The 20,829-nt window shown below is 39.5% G+C and overlaps 1 protein-coding gene across 3 annotated transcripts in view; it reads left to right on the forward strand.

The window, feature by feature from the left end:
- Positions 1-20,430, forward strand: part of thsd7ba (thrombospondin, type I, domain containing 7Ba) — a 168,115-nt gene extending 147,685 nt beyond the window's left edge. Inside the window, exons 19-29 of one of the 3 annotated variants that reach the window (XM_067516847.1) lie at positions 5,316-5,499; positions 5,673-5,788; positions 6,421-6,538; positions 8,085-8,230; positions 8,819-8,987; positions 11,527-11,700; positions 13,774-13,869; positions 15,046-15,128; positions 16,512-16,707; positions 17,002-17,089; positions 17,409-20,428. In XM_067516847.1, coding sequence (XP_067372948.1) covers positions 5,316-5,499; positions 5,673-5,788; positions 6,421-6,538; positions 8,085-8,230; positions 8,819-8,987; positions 11,527-11,700; positions 13,774-13,869; positions 15,046-15,128; positions 16,512-16,707; positions 17,002-17,089; positions 17,409-17,490 — 1,452 coding nt within the window. In that variant the 3' untranslated portion in view covers positions 17,491-20,428. Of the gene's footprint in view, positions 1-5,315; positions 5,500-5,672; positions 5,789-6,420; positions 6,539-8,084; positions 8,231-8,818; positions 8,988-11,526; positions 11,701-13,773; positions 13,870-15,045; positions 15,129-16,511; positions 16,708-17,001; positions 17,090-17,408 lie in introns of all 3 variants that reach the window. The other 2 variants (XM_067516849.1, XM_067516850.1) reach the window with 2 other exon arrangements.
- The last annotated feature ends 399 nt before the right edge of the window (positions 20,431-20,829 follow it).

Genomic DNA, 20,829 nt, shown 5'->3' on the forward strand with positions numbered 1-20,829 from the left:
ATGCTGAAGCACAGTCATATTTTGTATGTCATGCTCTGAAGATAAAGTAAGCCAACAGTATAATGTCCATGCACACATGAGCACACTTTTTCACTTGAAAGCCACTGAAATGAAGTGGGAATTCATAGTTTCAAAGCAGGAAGCCACATTCAGTTATATTTAACTGGGCAACAGAGTAACGAATACTCATTCTGTAGGGCTATGTCATATTTATATTGTTGGTTGGCATCCTAAGCCAAACATAACCTCAGGTGAAGACCTGATTGGTGAAAACATTTGGCAAATAAAGTTTGGTAAAAAGTAGTGGGAGTTGAATGGCTTTTGATGGATTTGTTTGTGGACCCAAACTAGTCTGCGTGCACAGACTGTGTGCGCGTTCTCAACAGGAACAAAATAAATAGTAGTTTTAGAACAACAATTTCTAGTGTGTACCCGGGTTTGTTCCTCAAAGTCTTCCAAGGAGAAACACTAAACACATTTATGGTTCACCAAACAACAAATTCATATTCAAAAACATATCTATTCATAAGCTGTTTCTGCCAGCACAGCTTGGGGTGGAGTTTAAATTGGTGAGAATCAACAGTTCCAAGTCAGAGGTCATAGCTACCTGTGGGAAAAAAGTAATTACTTCCTCCATGTTGCTGTTTTAAGTGAAGGAGATTGCGTTTTGTTGCTGTCTGTGTCGTCTTTATGAAGGAAGGTTTGGTCAAAAGACAAAAACGAGCAGACCAATGTATCCAGTGTGTCTGTGTGTGTCTGAAAAGCTATGTGAATATTCTAGCTGAGTATTTTCTGAGGAATTTAGAAGTGCTTACCTCTTACCGTTCTCTTTTCATTTTGACACTGTGTCACAACTTGTTTTAAAACTATTCCCCAGTCTGCATTAACTCAGGTTTGCATGACTAGTTCCAGTTTCATATAATGAACAACAATGGAAAAAGAATCTACAAACTGTGTGGGTGAGTAAGTGTGTGACAGTATGTGAAACAGAAATGTATAGCCGCAGCTGTGTTTTCATGTTGTGTGTTAGCACCTACATGACAGAAGCGTATAGGAACTCAACCTACTGAATAAAAAAAAAAAGACTTCTAGGGTTTTATTGTTGAAGTCATTTTTTGAATCTTAGTCTGACAACAACCGAGCCTCCAGATTGCAAGACCTTACAGCATGTTGTACACAGCATACAAATGCACGTGTGTGTGCGGTTGTGTGACAGTTGAAAACGTTAGGGGTACAATGATTCATGAGCCTGACACAGAAGCCTCTCATTAGCAGCTGACAGTGACTGAGGTGCACGTCCTGATGCATCAGGAGCAAAGGGACAAATGCAGTTCAACGAAAAGACCTTTATCAGTAAAATCTTTCTTCTTCCCTCAGAGACTGAGCTGACACGTCCTCCACGTTCACACATCCTTTTCTCCTCTGTTCACACATTTCCATTTCCATGTAGTGTGACTCGAGCGATATGCTGATTCTTATCATGCTCCCCCCGTCCCCTGGTAGGTATTTGGTAAATGATGTACTCTTACAGCTGCTCATTTAATTATTATCACATTTATCTTCATCTGCGTTCATCTGTGCTGCGTTAAAGTGGATCCTAGTTTAGCTACTTTTCAGCGTTGTTCAGGCAGTTTTCATTGTTGTACTTTGGTACTAATACTGTATTCAGTCAGAATAAAGTATTATAATACACAGTCAGGAACAGTTTGTTTATCAGACAATGCTGAATGCCATTCAGACAAGTGTCTCGACTCGTACCAAGGCTTTGGATGGGGGGATAGCTTTTGAAACTCAACCCATTAATTCCAATGAGTCCAATTTTCCTAAAATGGGCCGCAGTCCAAGCCCAGGTTTAAACATCTGGGCAATGGGATTATGGCCATATCCAATGGCCTTTTTTCAATGTTCTTTACCAGCAATATTGCCATGTACAGAGTGCAGCCATCCGCAATGTTGGAGAATACGTTATTAGTGGGAGGAACGTATTATGGACAGGTGTAGCCGGGCCAGGCTTCAGTGGTGTTCAGTAATGGCCAATAAAATCAGTTCCTCTCATTCCCTTTACAACCAGCAAGCAAATGAGAGGCGCTGAGGTCCCTGAGACAGAGATAGTGTGTCTCTATGAACAAAGGGTTTTAAATTAACAAAAACAGGCACAATTGTGATTATAAATCAGCACAAATGCCCTGTCAAAAGTGGAATTAAAAGGCAGCTGATGTTCTTCTGATGCAGCAGTCCTCAGGCAGCTTATACTGTACTATTTACTGTGTAGCCAGTTAGGTTAGTGCTAAATTAATTTACACCCCTTTGCTTCTCCTCTGCATATTTCAATATACTCATTTGTGTCATCAAAGTGCAATAAACTCCCCTAAATAAAGAACAGTCCTTCTTTAGGGTAGACCAGTTATGATTGTAATATTGGAAGACTGCACATTAAATCATATGACTTATACAGTTTTACAAAGTTTTTCAGGTCGAATCTGATGCATTTTCCCTGCTAATTCCAAACCCCCACGCTAATGCAGCTAGCAAAGCAATGATTGAGGTGGTTGAGTGTAACAAGTCTTTAAAAGCTATTACAACCATGCATTTACAGCATACACTTTTTTGAGTTTAATAACTGAGCAGAAGAATACTGAGCAGTAGAAGAAGAAGAGGTGTGCATGCCAATGTTTTTAAGCAGCCTCTGATGAGTTCACAAAGAAGAACAAGTCTGTCAGATCAGTTGTGAAGGCACATGGGCTCTACAGTACCATGTTACACTGACAGGACACTGCAAATCACTGCAGAAGCTGAGAGAGACTCTGCTGTAGCAGATAATTACTACTTACCCCAGCCTGTGGAACCACCTACTTCAATAGTGAAATAGGTTGTTACAAAAGAAAAACTACAGTATTTGAATTCAACTCGTGAGATCTTTGCATTCCTGCAGAGGTTTTTGTAGTAATCACATAAAATCTAGCTCAAATTCAGTGAGTTAAAGCAAAAGTGTTTCTGCTATAGGATGAATATGAAATGATATGAAATCTGCGCACACTCAGTGTAATCCTTTAAAGTCCAGCAGCAGCTCTGAGCATATATTACTTACAGGTCAGGTATTATGCTCATGGGCGAGTCAGGTCTGAGATAGATTTAGAAATAATTATAGGTAATAGATGAATTCATGCCGAGCTTTGCTGGTCTAGAGGGGTACAGGTTTCCAAACGGAACTCATGTAGGATTCTGCTCTGGACTTGGTTTGACAATCATAAAACTGGTTCAGATTAATAATAATAAAAAAGACTTCCATTGAGCACTAAAGCAAGCATTACAGAGTTTGTCTGTAATGCTTGCTGTCTGTGTACAACAGTTTGTTGACATAATGCTCTTCCCACCCATCACGTTATCCCCTTAAAAAGACAAATTCACAATGAAACCAGTCTTGAGCTTGTGCAACTCACGATCCCAGGCATGACAATATGTGTGATTAGACATACTGAGCCAAAAGCAAGTTGTTGTGTTTTGTTTAATATGACAAATATTCAAAAGACAGAAATGTAATAGTGTCGGTGAAAAGCATTATTACAGAGTAAACTTTAAAAAGCAAACCTAGTTCATCATTTTAGGCCCACCAAAGGCAAAGAGACAGATTTCCAGTTAAGTCCGAAATGAAAACAACATCTGCCAATTACACCAGGGTTGAAACTAGAGGCCAGAGTGTAATAAAAAAAAATATGTAATGTATATGCAAGACGTGTGAGGTTAGGATGATGAGGTTTAGTTGGGCAAAGGAGCATAATGAGGTTCAAGGAGGTCTTCTGTCTAGTTCATATTCAAATTTCATATTGCATATATGACTTGCTCTACAAAAGTGGGCTGACATGTAACTGTCAGAAGGCTCAAATAATGAGTAGACAGGGTGATAAAGTGTAATCTGATTAGCTTTGTTCTGTCTATTTATCCTTTATCTCAGGCAGCTACAGCTGTGCCTTTATTATGAGTTCACTATGCAGATAAATTCATAATTTTCACTTTCTAATTATTCCCCTAAGATTGATTTAACGTATCATTAAAACAATTAAATAAATGTTAATGTTTCTGTGCAGTTTCCAAAGTCTCCAGCTCTAAACAGCTTCTACCAACAAGATATTCTCTTCCAGTCCTTTTTAAAATATTATTTGCATTATCTGATTTGTGTACCATCTCCTTTTTAAAGATACTTTTGGTGTACCCACAGTGGCATTTTAATATTACCGGTGACTTTTCTTTGAGTAATTACCAGATTTTTTATTTTTTTTTTTACTAAACTTAAAAATTAATTCTCTTGACATTTTTAAAATTACAAAATATTTAACCAGTGTTCTTTTGACACAGTGCTTTTGTCACTGAAATGTCTTTTCTATAAAACAACAAAGGCATTGTGTTAGGGTATAAATTATATCGTGTATGTTTAATTACATCCTCACAAACATTATTAGGTTGTATTCACGGAAGGCACAATGAGCTGGAAATTAGAATACTAAGTGCTGTGCATCATGTGGATTGATGGCACACGTGGAAAGAGGAGGATCTCACCTTGAGCTGCCTTGTTTGATTTATCTTTCCCTTTATTAAATGTGTTCAGCGTGTCAGGGACAAATAAATAGCAACGTTGGAGCAGGAGAACAGATGCTTTGTACTGTTTTTTTATTTCTATTTTTTTAGATGCTGCTACTTTGCTACTATACACAGAAGTATTACATTTGTTAAGATAAATAAAATCTATAATAATGAGGATGATCAGCGGTGAAATGCAAAGTTGTCTCTTTTTAAGTTCTGCCTTATTTTAAAATCTTTATTTTTATATGGTTTTGTTGTTTTCAGGTAACTTTCGTATTACTCCCTTGTTATATTATTTACTTCACGTAAATGTCATTGACTTTTTGTTTGCCTGAAATAAAATTTGAACGAATCATGTCATTGTTCCGGTATCGAATTAATCTAATGTTAAATAACTATGAGTTACTATGCATCTCAAATAAATGTAAAGTTCTTTGTTTGCTATTGAAAACACATTTCCACAACACATCTAGCTTCATTCTTTAGTGACCCTGGGACATGCTCTCAAAATAACTCTTTACTTTAGGGCTGCCAGCATTGTTACACTAAGCAAAGTGAACTTAATCATAATACATTAATTGATAAGTTTTAAATCTAAACGCAGGAAACAGCTTTTAGTTCCTGCTGAAGGTCCCCTTAACTCAACCTGGCTGTGTCTCCATCTCCCTTATTTGTGACACAAAAGCTGCATCCTTGACAATGACGTTTTTGTGTTTGGTGCTGTCATTCGTGTGCAGCAATGTGACCAGGGAGCCGCTAGGAACAGGAGCAGACATGTCCTCCGTCCCCCAGCCTTGGAAAACTCAGCCTGTCCAGAGTTGGTTCAATCAGAGCCCTGCATCCTCAATAACACCTGCTTCACCTACCAGTACAGAGTCTCAGGTAGGATCATCTGCACAGCAGGACAGAACTACAGTATGAGTAAGTGTACGACACGCTGTTGGAGTTCACATGTAGCAAGGCCAGTATTTCCTGCATAAAGCAGAGCTAACAAAAGTAGACTTAAGAGTATATGGCCTATTTGAGACTGAGACTGATGTAGATATGTTGCTTATATGTATGTGTGTGTGTGTGTGTGTGTGTTTAAATTGCAGACTGGAGTACATGTCATCTGAGTGAAAATGCCATCTGTGGTCAGGGTTTACGGTCGCGTCTCCTGGACTGTATTCGCAGTGATGGAAAGTTTGTGGAGTTACAAAAGTGCGAGCAGGTAATATTTGTATAGTAAGACCTTTAGTTCATAACGGGAATCTTCCGTTTGAAGACATTTGATTGTCTTCACAATCCTACAGGTACTCTGTGAATGTTTACAGTAGACAGAAGTTTTATTACTGAAAAAAATCAAATGTTTGGTTTGACGATGAAGTACTGTTTGATGCTGCAGTTTTCCAGTTTTTCTCCTTTTGCCATTGGCTTCTACATTATTGGAAGCCCAGCTGCCCAGTTTGTTTAAGTGAAAATAAAGTGAAAGTTTTCTTCTGGAAACTGAAACACCTTCCTCCTGTGAATTTATTAAATTAAGTTTGAAAATCTTGAAGATGCTCTAAGTCTCTATAGCGGAGGTAGCTGCAACATTTCTTACAATCTTTAGTTAACTGGTGTATTTAATTGTGCTTTAACAATGCAATAGCTCCTTGTAAACCATTTTTGAATCTCTTTTATGGCTCAGTGATATTTAAAGCAGGGTTTATGGCATCATTGTGTAATTGCTGAGGCTCCACTGTCCTGAAGTAACCTAGTGCCCACTTAAAATATATAAATGTGGGCGCTCCCTCTTTCTTGTTAGTGTAAAATAATTAGTTACAGTATCCCTCCTCACAGCTCTGCTCTTGTCTTCTACAGTTTGGTCCCATCAGCAACTGGAAGCTGTCAGAGAGCTGCGTGGTTGACTGTCCTGTCAGCTGCATACTCTCTGATTGGTCAACATGGGCAGAGTGCTCACACACCTGTGGTGGTCAAGGTAAACATTATGAGCAAATCAACTTCATTTTAACCAAAGGGAACACAGACGCAGTGGACCACATGTGCAGCACCTCATTATTCAGTCTGCTCAGGCTTTCACTAAGATGTTGAATTGTGCATGAATACATTTAAATGCATTGAAATATTTATAAGTATGTGTAACCCAAAGCCTTATTATACAGGGAAACACTGTGCTGCTGTTTTTGTAATATTCTTGCCTCATTATCATTTTGTATGAAGCATATTTTTTAATTAACACAAGCAACTTTTCTTAATTAGATTATAATTTTAGAATAGCAGTTTTAACTAAATTTCATACAGCTCACCTTTATAGGCATCGTAAATGATTCAGTGTTCCTTAATAAAATATATAGCCTATCTCTGTTTGATTTAAAAAATGCGGTTAGTAATCACCAACATGCGGCGTGCTCAGCATCACTTTGAGAGAGTCAGGTTAGAACATTATGCAATATGCAAAAGTTAATGGGATGATTTAACCTGGCTGCATACATTCGTTCTTCAGCTGCCCAAAACAAGCTCCCAGAGAAAAAGCTCCACGTCCAAATAAACTGGACACCTGCAAAATAGACTGTTCTTAATAATTCGGTTAATTAGAGAAACTCAACAGTATCTACTAAAGTTCATTAATTTTAATTTGCCGGCAGCTTTCTGTTACTTGTTAACCCCTCATGTCAGTAAGCTCACACTTACACAGGCTGTCAGCTGGGGACTTAAACTGAAGACTCTCACTGTGTCTCTCACAGCATTGTCAGTGTTGATGTGACTCTGTTTCTGCCATTCTCTCAGTTCGTTCTCACACTTAGTGCAACACATCTGCTAGCCTTGATGAGGGAGTCGTATCTGTGTCAGACGACACAAGAATCTTGTTTTGTCAGGACTCCATGGGAGCATTAACGTTTTGAGTTTGATTTTTGAGATGGTGGAGCTCAGCATCCTTTAGCTAGGTGTGCCTGGGGCCCAAAGAGCTCAGCATCTCCCCCGGCGAAATGCATACACACAACACTCCCGTATTGATTTGATAGTTGATGGAAGCCATGACTTTACTAAACCTCACAGGATCCAAACAGTAGGCTGCTCTGCAACATGCCAAACATACTCTGTGGCCCCTTGTTTTACTGTTGCCATTTACCAAACATTTCCAGTCACCCATTATTAATGGTTCTGTTGAACAAAGCACTTGTGAAGAAAACTGTTAGATCTGAGCATAAAGTGCCAGGGTGACACAGATGTATTGTTCCTTTGCACTAATTCCTCTTTGACATGGGAGAAATATTTCACAGGCTAAAGACAAGGCACAGCCTCCTCAATTCTAAACAAATTATCATTCATTTCGGCCACCTATTTAACAAACCTGTAGTTAGTGCATGCAAGTATGAATCCCACAGTGTTCATGTCTTTATATCATGTTAACTCTGCCCAATAGTAAAATGAGTTTCCGGCTTAAACATAGCACCTTGTACTTACATAAGTGTTCCATTGTCTGTTGTTCTTTATAACACTATGTTGGCCTTGGTGTTCTGCAGGTGTTTCTGTGCGCACACGGAGAATCCTGCAGGAGGCTCATGAGGAGGGCCGTCCCTGTCCCAGCCAGCTCACCCAGACCAAACCATGTCCTGTAAGGCCTTGCTATACCTGGCAGCTGAGTGACTGGTCCGCGTGTGCTGTAGAGGTATGACTAGTTTTTTAAATCCACATGATGTGGTCATCATGTGGTACCCAACGGTGGCTGCTTTCATCTTAGCTATGAAGCCTTTGGTTTTAGCACAAACACAAGCATATGTGCAATTTAGTTTTGCAGCCATTCATTTCACACCGACTCTCTGACTGACCTGCAGTATGTACCTATGGCAGTATACAGCTAAAACTGTGACCAGACAGCAAAAGGCAGGGAAGAAGAACAGTGCTTTAAATTTTTAGGCAATTTAAATTCATTAAATCTGTTTTTCTGCTCTGCCTTTTTTAGCAGCATACTGTATGTCGCTTTATTGCCACCTGTGAATCCATAGACTAAGACTGTGTATTATTTAACATGGAATCCAACACAAACCACTTGATCATTCTCTTACCACAAACATCCCCCAACTCTAAGCAGTTCGATTCATTTTGATCTTAGTGTTTTGAGTTTCTAGTTGTTGTGGTCTTCTTGTGGTCTAAAATGTTCATAATGTCACCACAATTTGAACAAATGCTCCTGTGAGGACACTCTTCTCTCCTGCGCTGCGGAAAAGGTTGCACTTGTTGTGTGTCATCTCTGTAGGGTGCAGAGTGTGGTGAAGGCCTTCGGAGAAGGAACCTCTCATGTGTTGTCTACTGGGGAGACTGGTCTGAGACACCTCCTCAGCCCGTAAAGCATGAGCTTTGTGGAGACAAACTGAGGCAACAGGTCCAGCAGGAGATGGAGCAGCCCTGCTTTGTCCCCTGCCCAGGTAAGGCCGCACTCAAATACACTTGAGACCGACATAAAATATACAGTACTTTATAATTTTTAAATCAATTCAAGGAGAGCAAAACTTGCATGAATTTCCGTAGTCCTGCTGGATTTGTAATACCAATAATTATCAGACCTGTGCCACTTACTTCGTAATCAATAATCTTGACTCTTTTGCTGCACTCTGCCAATACACTGGTCCCCCTAGCAATCGGTTGACATTTTCAGCTGCTAAATAATTATTACAAAATCAATAAAAGTCATAGATTAACTAATGGCCCTTTTAGTTCTACATTATGTGGTTGGACACATCCATATAACAACCAGAGAAAACACAGTGTCCACATGTTTTTCTGTGTGTGTTTGTGTTAGTGTCTGTGTGTGTGGGTTTGTGTGTGTGTGCGTGTGTGTGGGTGTGTGTGTGTGTGTGTGTGTGTGTGCGTGTGTTTTAATGCAGTACCTGCATTTATGCTGCAAAGGTCAGCATTGGGTAACTAAAGAGAGACAGATTTTCCGATCATTTACTTGACAACACTATCGATTTCTTTACACTACATTATGTAACAACCTAGAAATAAATGAAGCATGAAAAATGATCCTAACTAAAACAATCACACTGCTGAGAGCATTCACTCTGCCTATCACTGCTATGCAATTAGCTACAGCATGGGAATTCTGCAGAGCAGAGACAAGCTTGCATACCAATGCAAACACAATGATTTTCCAATGGCAAGAACGTGCCATCAGACTGTAACTAGTTTTGAGGAGGAACAATTTTGGATTTATTTCTTTTTCATGTATGTGGCTGAACACATGGCATAAAATAAAATTGTCATCAATGAACCGTATCATTTAAGAGCACTTGTCTCAGCTAATAATCACTCGGTTATTAAAATAGCTGACACAGGGAAAGGTGACGCAGGTTCACTTGTTTTAATCTATCAAACATTAAGTGATGATATACTGTAGAGCTGCAGTCACTGCTGGAGAGATGCCAGTTTGCGGTGCATCAACTACACAAACTGTGTTTACCGTGATAGATAACAATACAAAAAGCATCAGTGTTAGCATGGCAAAAAATAATGATAATAATAAAGTTAAACAAATTAAATAAATAAAATAATTAGTACTTTGCACAGTCTTTGTGCAAAGTACATCTTGACATTTAGTGAAATGTTAAAATCACCTGTCACACTGCTTTTAACTTACTGTTTTGTCATGGACCTATAACATGAAGTGTATATAATCTGAGTCTGTGCACATTCAAATGGTCGTCCTTATTAAAGAATCCCCATGGCGACAATAAGCTCGTAGATCATAGCTGAATGTGCCTGCCACGCTGTCTGCTACCTTCACACCCACTGATGCCAAGTTATTTTTTTAAATCCCTTTTTAGGATACAGTGCGAATGTAGCACTTGCTGTAAGCTGCTGGCCAGCTGACAGCTGTGGCCTGCTTCACATGTCACTGTCAGGTTTTCCACCCTAAAAATCTATAATGAAGCTTTATTGTCCTTAGGCACAACCCAGCTACACAACTACCATACAGTAGAATATATTGGAATTTTCATCCTTTTAAAAAGAGAAATGCCATCACTATAATCTGATAAAAATTACTAATCGCATCGCCTTTGGTGTGGCTCTTTTTCAATAAGGCACTTGTTAGCTTATGCTATGGAGAGGCAGCATCTTGCAGTGCTTGCTTTTGCTCATCTGCCTCTCACTTCGTTCTGATCCTTGGCTTGATTCATCATTCAAACTGCCTTTGGTGCGAGCTTGGCTCAGAATTCGGACTCTGTGATGGCCACAGTATATATGTGTGTGTGTGTGCGTTTGCCTCGTGTGTTCTTGTGTCTGCTGTGAAGTTGGCGGGCACGCCGTAGGATCGTCGACATGTGAGACATGAACGGTCTCTGTGTATGTTACTGTTTGCTGCGCAATGTACATTCTGACACAGTGTGTTTCAACAGCCGTAGCAGCATGAGGGAAGGGCTGATGGAGTGAATCCATATAAAGATAAAACATAATGAGATGCGTCAGCCCACTAATGTCACTATGAGCAATCGGGGCAGAGTATCTGAGGTTTGTTCTGTGTGGGGAGCTGTAAGATGACCCTATCATCAAATAATAATGTTTGACTAAGTGTTGATTTGTAGACTACATCAACCAGGCTTTACACACAAAAAAATCTTTCCCAAACCAAATGAATGTGGCAACTCCTATGAGACACATTTCAGTGTTGAGTATTTTCTTTACGGTTATAGCCTGTATTGTATAATTTATAACTCTGGTTGGTCTGTTATTTCTGAACACCCTGTAGGCTTTCTGAGTAATTTGTTTTTGCATTTGGTACATTATCAGTCACAGATGTGTGTAAAAGTTGTTTTTGATCTGTTTTAAATGTTCCAGGAGCTGCCCAGGGAGCCAATAAAATGATCCCTGAAGTAGCGCTGACAAGATGAATATCAACCACGCTCAAGTGGGAAAAAACTAAATTGGGACATTGTCATTGATCAGTGCTGTTTTTCTTGCCCTCAGGAGACTGTCATTTGACTGAGTGGTCATCTTGGAGCTCCTGCCAGCTGACCTGCCTAGAGGGACGCAGCTTTGAGACCACCGGTCGCCAAGCCCGTTCCAGAGCTGTAATCATTCAAGTCATGGAGAACCAGGGCACCTGTCCACACCAAGTCTTTGAGACCCAGCCCTGCAAAGGTACTGAGGCAAATGCATAGTCACTTCCCATTTAATCTTGCATAAGACAGCTACAGAGCTCACAGGAAGCATTGATCCCCCCACCCCAGACTTTTTCACCATTTAATTATTAATTTATTTACTATGTTGGTTGATTTAGTTTTGGCTTCAATGAGATGTCATTTGCTTCTCCTAAATCATCACTGATGATAACTAATTCACATCATTTTTAAATTTAATCCTGCAGTCTTTGACAATGCACTGTAGTGTTTATTAGCATGTAATGTGGCCCTACCACCTTGGAAAAGTCCTGACAGTAGTGTTTGCACTGTGATAGAACACTCATCAGGTCACACACTGCCACAGCTCATAACAGGCATTATGGATTACATGCTTTTCGTTTTTCCTTAAACATAAACCTGTCTGTATCGAGGTAAAAGGCTAAAAGGTGATATTACAAGTGCTTTCTAAATGGCCAACTCTGATGCTAAGTGGCAGTTTTATTATTGTAATGGAAAAGCTATCATGGAAACTGTGTCACAGCGGGGTTAACATTTAAAAATTAGAAATACAATGAAAAGGCTATCATTAAAGAGTCAGTATTTGAAACATAGAAAGGTCATAACTGCTACACAACTTATCCAATTTTGATGAAGGATCTAGATTGTGACTTGCCCCGGGGCGGTATTTTACATTATGTGTATTCCACAGACTTATGTATCTGGCGCCTGAATCTCTATAGCTAGGTTAATAGTTTGCTTGGGTATCTTTTGAGTATAGTTTCTTAACTTTTTCAGCATTAAATTAAAAATCTATTTTGATTGCTGTACCTGTGCAATAATTTGGCGTACTTTATCCTTGATATGTGTCTGGAGCTTGACTGCACTGCACCTGTGGCAAATTGAACTGATATAATGACTGGATATAATTTAGAAAGGCATACACCTGTGTATATAAGGTCAAACAATTCACACTGCATGTCAGGACAAAAACCAAGCCATGAAGTTGAAGGAACTCTCTGTAGACCTCTGCAATAAAATTTGGTGGGGTGTAGGTCAGGCCAAATGTGTAAACCTTTTCTAAACTTTTTAGTGTTCCCAGGGGCTCAGTGGCCTCGGTAATTATGAAGTTTGAAACCATCACTCTTCCTGGAGTTGGCTGTCTAGCCAAACAGTAAGTGGGCAAGGTCGCAGCAAAGTCTGAAGAACCTGCAAGAAAAACCACCATCCCAGCAGTGCCCCATGGCAGCATCGTGCTATAGGAGATCGTCTCAGTGGCAGGGAGAGAGGGAACTGAGAGATGGATGATAAACCTGAATACAGAGGTGTTTTTAGAGAACCTGACCTGTGCATGTGAATCAAGACTTTAAAAAATTTGAGAAATTAGCTAAAGCATATAGCCAAGACATTGCTGGAGTGGCTTCAAGTCCCTGACTGACCTTGGGTGTCACAGCCAAACCCCAGACTTAAACCCCCTGAAGAACATCTGTGAAGAGACATGATGACGGCAGTTGCGACACTTCAGATTTGCTCTGATGGATCTTCAGAGGATCTGCCAGGAAGAATAGGATAAAACAATTAAGTGTGCACAAAGTGAAAGGGTCTGAATACTTTCTGGAGCCACTGTAAAACACTGTTTGTCAGGTAGCATTTGTCAGACTTTATTTTTAGTCCTGCACACCTGTGAAGCTTTTACTGTATGTGTAATTTCTAACTAGACTGTGTCTTGGTCTTTTCCTGGGGCGTTCTACTTGTGATCTAGCCTCTACACGTGTGTTACTCACATTTGGCTGAGTTGTCTTCAATTTTCCCTCTCTCTCCCCCTGTTTCACCCCCCAGGAAAACAACGGCCCTCCTTATTAAATAAAGTGCCTTTAATACATTTCCAACTAATCTCTACCGCCTTCTTTCTTCTTAAGATGCCTGTGTGGTGTTGTGGTGGTAAAGGTTCCTTTCACTACAGCCATAATATGGCTTACCCTTTAATCCAATGTAGCAGGGCAGCAGAACAAATGGTGTCTGAGAGACCATTACAACAGAGCCTGACGCCCAACACAAATAGCTAATGAGCATCGTCTCTCTGCCAATTCTACAGAAGGAAAATGCCACAGTTACCAGTGGAGGACAGGAGGATGGAGCAACAATGAGAGAGCCGTGTGGTGTCAGCGCTCAGATGGTGTCAATGTCACGGGTGGGTTGTCTCTGTGTCTATTGGCCACCCTGGATGGGACCTGCAGACACACACATGGGAACATCCTCAGACATTATAAATATGAATACCTATGTATATCTGGCTCAATGCAGGCTGCAGTTGAAAGTGTCCCAGTTCTGCTTTAGTTGCTGCACACTGAAATGAATCAGTGTGAACAGCAAAAAGCTGCACAGAGTCTCATTTTTCAATTTAGGCTGGATCACTTGGATATGTGCTACGATATCAGATTATTTGATCGCTCAAAAAGGAATATGTAAGCTTTGCCATGACAGTAAATGAATCTTCTTGCATTGAGCTGTGAAAGCTGTCACAGTGGTAATTTTGGCAGAGGTGGCTGTAGCAGGTGAGTTAGAAATACATTTAAAATAGATTTCTTCTTTGATTTAGGAGATGATTGAAACATGAGTGGGCTGGATACAAAAACAGCTGTGATGTATTTTGCTCTTGTTAATCTCAGTTTACGATACTATTACACTTTATACGGGTTATGTCCTACAATAGATCAGTTACTCCCCCCTCCCCTGGCTTCAGAATTGTACACGAGGGCCTAGTGTGAACATGTTTAATGTACCTCTGTCTCTTACACATTTACAGCCACACAAATACAGTAGATGCACAGGCACTCTCACAGAATAATTTTAGTATAGTGTTCTAGCTGAATTTAACACCATTTTTTATCTGCCTGTTCTCAGTGCTGTCTCCATTGATTTCTCCTTTCCCTCTTAACAGAAGTAATCAATAAGCCAGGTTCTGAGCTGGAAGGCTTTCAATCCATATAAATATAATCATGCATATTTGTGAGAAGTGAACCAGGCAAAGAGAAACAGAACAAGGGTAATAGTGCTATGGGAACAAAAGCTTTAGGCAAGCCTGGCGTGCTGTAAATAGTGGGTGAATGTGATCTTATCGCTGTAAGGAAGTGTTTCTGGCAATATGAGCCCAGAAGGAATAACCTCTCTCTGTAGAGAAGGCAAGAACCTAAGGCATTACTCTTTGATATTTTGACATGCAATTTTCCATGTTGGAATTAAAATGTTCACAGATTGATCAGGGACTCTGATAGGCAACTGAGGCCATTAATCAGGTGTGACAGCACATTAATATAGTGATCAGTGGGTAAAGGAACTGAAAAAAGGACCTGTTGTCTTTCTCCAGGGGGGTGTTTCCCACAGAAAAGGCCGACCACAGTCAGACACTGCCATCCTCCGTGCACCAAACCCTTCTCACACTGCACACCAGTAAGTACAAGTTGTTCTTTGATTCGGCAGGTGTGATCTGTGTAACTCTCACTGCATTTCCTGCTGCTTCCACAGTCCGTGTGGGGACTTGTATCAATTTGGACAGATGACATTTGTAATCGCCAAGAACAGGCCATTATAGGATAATCAGATTATTACAAATGGATGTAGTCTCTGTGTCAGTTAGAGACTACACCTATGGGTGGTGGGGGGGCGGGTGATCATAAAAAAGACAAAGGACAGTCTAAGTTTGAAGTTTTACTGCCCCTTAGAGTACCTTCCATGTAACTGCACTCACAACATGCAAAGAGACATTTTAATTTTTTTTTTTTATTAAATAGGATTTTAGACAATTAATGCAGCTAAAACACAAAAGTAGCGCCCACAATCATAACTGCCAGGTAGTCTACTCAGGTAGCCTGATTTGTGAGTGCCAGTGGAAATATGCTGCCAACTTGTCTGAACATATGTATCAGGAGAAATGTTAAAATAAGAATAATAAGCATATAGCTTATATGCTTATTATAGCTTTTTTTGATTTGCGTAGATCCGAGCCACAACTGACCGGTACAAAGCTCTGTCACTGTGCAATGTAGATGAACCTTCACACGCTCTGTTCCAGTTACACTGACCTAACAATATAGCTTGTTTTCTTTATCTTTATTAAATGTAACTTTATTAAATCAATATGCAACTCGTCTTCAAATTCTGAGGACTTGTGCAAAATATACACATTTGGCCCCATTTAAGGTAGCCTATAGTTGACCTAAATTATCAATAAATAACACAAAAATGAAAATGTTCTAAATGGCCATTTAGATTCCATTTCACATTCCAATAGTCACATTGGAGGAAAATGCATATTGGTTTTACATAAATAGTTTGCCACTGTTGATAATCACCATCAACAGATCAAAATATCCACTGGTATTATCATGATAGCATAATAATATTAGCAAAGAGTATCCCATGTCCTGGGTGGGGGTTCCCCACGGATAAATGTGCTTAGGGCTCTGAAAAAGTAGGGCCTGCCCTGCTAACAGTGTTAAAAAAGAGCATCTGTGAAATTGTGTTTTGCTGTTTTGTTCCAGTGTCTGTTTCTAGTCCGACTGGAAAAACATTTTTTCACACCCAAAATCTGTGAAGTGGCTTAATCCAACCCCTGAGGAGCACAGTTTAATATCAGGGTTGGGATAAATCAACCTATGTGAATAGCAGAAAGCCTTTTGAAATATTAGAGCAAGGCAGCATACGCCCAGTACAAGGCAGACTGTTTTGTCAGCAGTGTTTTATAGCGATGAGAAAGTACTGTAACAATTGCACTTGTCTGATGTTGGCTGTAAATGATGTTCTTCTTGGCCTTGCTCCCCCCAATCCCTGCAGAGTGGCGTGTGTGGGTGTGAGAAGGGTTACACTGAAGTGATGACCACACACGGCTTCTTGGACTACTGCACCAGAACCCCCGGGGTCGACAACAACAAGAAAGCTGATGTGAAAACCAATTCTGGGAAATTAAAACCTGGACCGTCTCAGGCCCAGGACCTCTTCAGCGAGTGGACCTTACGACCTGTTGGGCCAGGTAGTGAAAAGGAAATCATCTTTACAGCTCAACCAGCATGTCTGAGTTCATTCCAGCTTTTGTAGTGGTACAATTGCTGTGAGGGTGGAATTCGTTTTGCGTCAGTTTCTGTTTTTTTGTTTACTGGGCATATGATTAAATGCTACACCCCTCAATGGACAGTAATAATTGCAGTTAATGTATTTAAAAACAGATGTTATTTATTCAGAAACATGAGAAAAAAAATTTTTAAGAAAAATTATGTCAAAGTACATATTTATAACTTTATTTTAAATCTGCTTTTTGATCGCACAGATGGAAGAGTAAAGCTGTGGGTTTATGCAGTGACTGCGGTTGGATTCATCCTAATACTCTTCATTATTGCATTATCATTTCTGGTCTGGTATGTATTTTATTATTTTTCTATGCACAATAAAAAAAATAAAAAAAAAGATCCTTTGTCAGTCACACACACTGTACTGTAGATTAAACCAAACTGAACACTGAGAAACAAAGCAAATTCGTAACTATCAGCTGTCCTTGAGCAGAACCCTGTCAAGTATGAGTTATATTCCTCACAATATTTGTCTGCTATGTGCAGCTGCTATCAGATAATGGAATTCTTTGTAAAAACTCAAATCAAGTTGTGCTGCCCTGTGCTACTAAGCCAGATACACTGTAAGTGTCAGCATTTCCTTCTTGTCTGTCTTTTTCTTCTCCAGTAAGCCATCCAAAACCACTAAGGCATCTCCTCCACCACAGAAACCCTTGACCTTGGCCTACGATGGTGACATTGATATGTAAGCATTCAGCTTCACATCAGAAGGATGCACTCAGCCTCAGAGAGACTCCTGGATATGTTCAGATTGTTAGCAAGCACGACCGTCACATCCCACTTACTACTGGCCTGTTTGAGCTGAGCGACTTTTTACTGTAGCTTTGTTGCAAAAATGGAGTAAATAGCAACGATCTCATTTGATTTGCTGCAGCTGAAGGGCAATGTAGCCCAGAATTTCGGCTGCAGCCAACTGTCCTCCATGAAGAAGAGAAATCAAAACTGATCAAGGTGAAAATGAGACCTCCAGAGATATAAATATAGATGGACCTCTAGTTTTTAACTGCTTGCAACATGAACACACAGTTAAAGCACTGTTTCAAACCCCCAAATCATGAAGATAAAGTGGATCCACAAGTGTTGATTTTGGAGCTTTTTGTGTGTGTACATGTCACGAATCAGATACCCACCTTCTGATTCGTCTCATATTTGTGTCGTGAGGAAGAAACGTTTTGAGTCAGCAGTCACTCATGGCTTTCAAAGGACAAAGGAACATTGACATTTGACTTTGTCTCATCAGTGCTGGATCTTTGTAAAAGGAAATGTCACAAACCCTTTGGGTAAACAGCCTTTTTTTGAATTTCTGACAAAAAACAAGATGCTCTATGCACTATGTTAGTGCTTGTTCACTTTTTGGTTTTCCTTTCAAATAACTTTTCTAGTGTTTTAAATGTAATGCAAGTTGTTGCTGTCAGATTGTTTTTTGCTGAAGATGCCATATGTTGTGTGTATGTGGAAACCAAAATTAGGCTTTCATTAAGTTTCAGATTTAACAATGCAGTAATTACTCGTCCCTGATGCTCAAAAGACACTCAGCCAATGATGATTAAATTAAAAACAATGTCAAAATTGTGGGATTACTACTGATACAGTCCAGACAAAACACAGAACATAATAATAATGCAAATTATGAAATGCCAGCATGATAAAGATCACACCTCATGCACACTTTTTCATCTAAAACAAAACAAACAAAACAAAAACACTGATTACAAAAACCAATACGGAAATAGAATAAAAATATCCACTGGATAACAGTGATTTTTTAGCACTAATATGCTTTATTTCCTTTGCGAAGATGTCAAACTTTGTTTTCTTTTTACTGTGCCTCCAAGGACAAGGACAACTGGCATAAAGCAAGATAAGGACATGGCTCAAAAGTTGAGCGCACATCCATTTTGTGGGCTACTTCTTATTTATGTTGCTCTAGTTCATGCACAGATGAAAGTATCTTTCTTACCTTTCTGAGATTTCTTTCAGATTTCCATTTCCAGCAGGGGACAATAATACATAATGAAATTCATAATTCTTGATGGTTTTGGCACTGACTAGAGTTTTTTTGTATTTCTCTTTCTGCCTCTACAAACTGCAGATTTGGTCTTGTGTTATTCGAACTCCTTCTGAATGTACTTTACCCATAATTCTATAATCTTAATGGTTGTGCAAATATGGCTGTTACGTGTTGTAACAACTGTATTTCAGCAGCTGATTGTATGTAGGCATGCTTGATCCATTTTGGCAGAAAGTGCTCCAAGTGGCCTTGCAGAAATTTTGTTTTACATATTGCCAAACATTTTAAAGTAGTTTCTTTTAAGCAGTGTTTTTAACATTTTAACAACTGTGGGGGGGACACGTGGTGAATGTTAGGTCAATGCCAAACCAAATTGTTAAATGTTTCAAATTTGTGAATAACTTGACCAACTAGTTAAAAAGTTTTTTGATCACATTTCCGTTATGAAACAAAGAAGAGCCAACCTCTGACCTTATATTAGAACTCTTTTGGGTTATGTCCCAGAAAATACAAAAGTATGTTTATTCATTGTTTGCAGTACCATGCTATATGTGTTACTATTGTGTGTACATGGAGAGCTGGACAAAAATGCAAATAAATTGTGAAACAATGTGAAAATCAAACACGGCATCACATACTTTCCTCTTTGTCACACATCTTCAAAGTTCAAACTGAGGGGAATATTTTTGAGGAGAGATGCTCTAGTCCTGTTGTGATCTTCATCGGCTCCTTGACTCTGAAGTCCTGATAAATTGTAATTACTGATACAGGCTTCGAGGCAGAGCCCGGAATAGATAAGCACCTGATAAGAGACATCGTGCCCTCCAGTCAGATTCCCAGTCGGATTGTCCCAGGATACTTGCAGGTTGCGAAGGAAACAGTGTTTAAATCTTTTGTCTCATCTAATTCATTTATTTAAGACTGTCACTTTTGTTTAAAAGAAGGTTGAACTCAAACACTTTTGTCATCTGATGTGTGGCAAAGACGTGGGCTGATCTTGTCATGTCCAATTCATCTCTTCTTAGTAGCTCTCAAGACATATTTGCAGGTTTCAGTGGAGATATGTGAACAGCTTGACAATGGCAGTTTTAATCAGGATTCTGTAGTTTGGCAGAGCAGAGTGATAGCTTAATGAATATTTAGTAGGAACTATGCATAACATTTTAAAGTAATGAATGTTTATTATCATTTATTTACTGATTCATCGTGTGTTTGCCTGCATCCCAGCAGAGTGGCAGATTTCATCACTCTGTTGGTAATATTTTATCTTCCCAAAATTTGTCACAGTATTTTTCAATAGAAAGAGGAAACAAGACTGTATTTATGGGATTTAGACCGTACTGAACAGCGATCTCTGATAGTTGCTTAACAGATGTCACCAGCTGGAATCAAACCAGGAATCACAGTAGTTTGTTGCTTGTGCTTTACAAAGCCCTGCTCCTGGTTGTTCCACTTTAATGATACTCACATCAAGGTTTGAATACATTACAGTTTACATGCATGGGATCCCCCCTGCAGTCAGAAATAATCAATAGAACTGATGCAGCCTAGGAAAGAACAAACACGAAATGCTGTTATACATTCCCTTCTCACTACATTGGAAAAATGTGCTAAAGAATCAAGATGCAGATTGGGGATTTATTGTCATCGTGTGATTCCACTACTGCCGTTTTTTCATCTAATTAAACTGAAATAAAGCCCAAAGCATTGCTCTGTTTTGGAATCATGTTGACTGTTTTCACTACTTCTGTGAAATAACTTGAGGCATTAACAGATTTCACACATATTCTCATGGTTTCCAGAACACAAGTCTTACTTGTGTGTAGAGTGGGGTTCGCACAGACACCCACGTTCCCCTCATGGTGCACTGGTAGGTATTCGGTGAGTCACTGACTTTTGATCTACTGCCACCCTCAGGTAAAAATTTCTATTTCCCAGTCATAGCTGTACTTTGTGTTTAGTACTAATTATCACATTAAACTCGGATTGTGAACAAGGCAAACATTAACATTTCAAA

The sequence above is a fragment of the Channa argus genome, chromosome 9, assembly GCF_033026475.1.
Source record: "Channa argus isolate prfri chromosome 9, Channa argus male v1.0, whole genome shotgun sequence".
In the NCBI taxonomy this organism is placed as follows: Eukaryota; Metazoa; Chordata; class Actinopteri; order Anabantiformes; family Channidae; genus Channa; species Channa argus.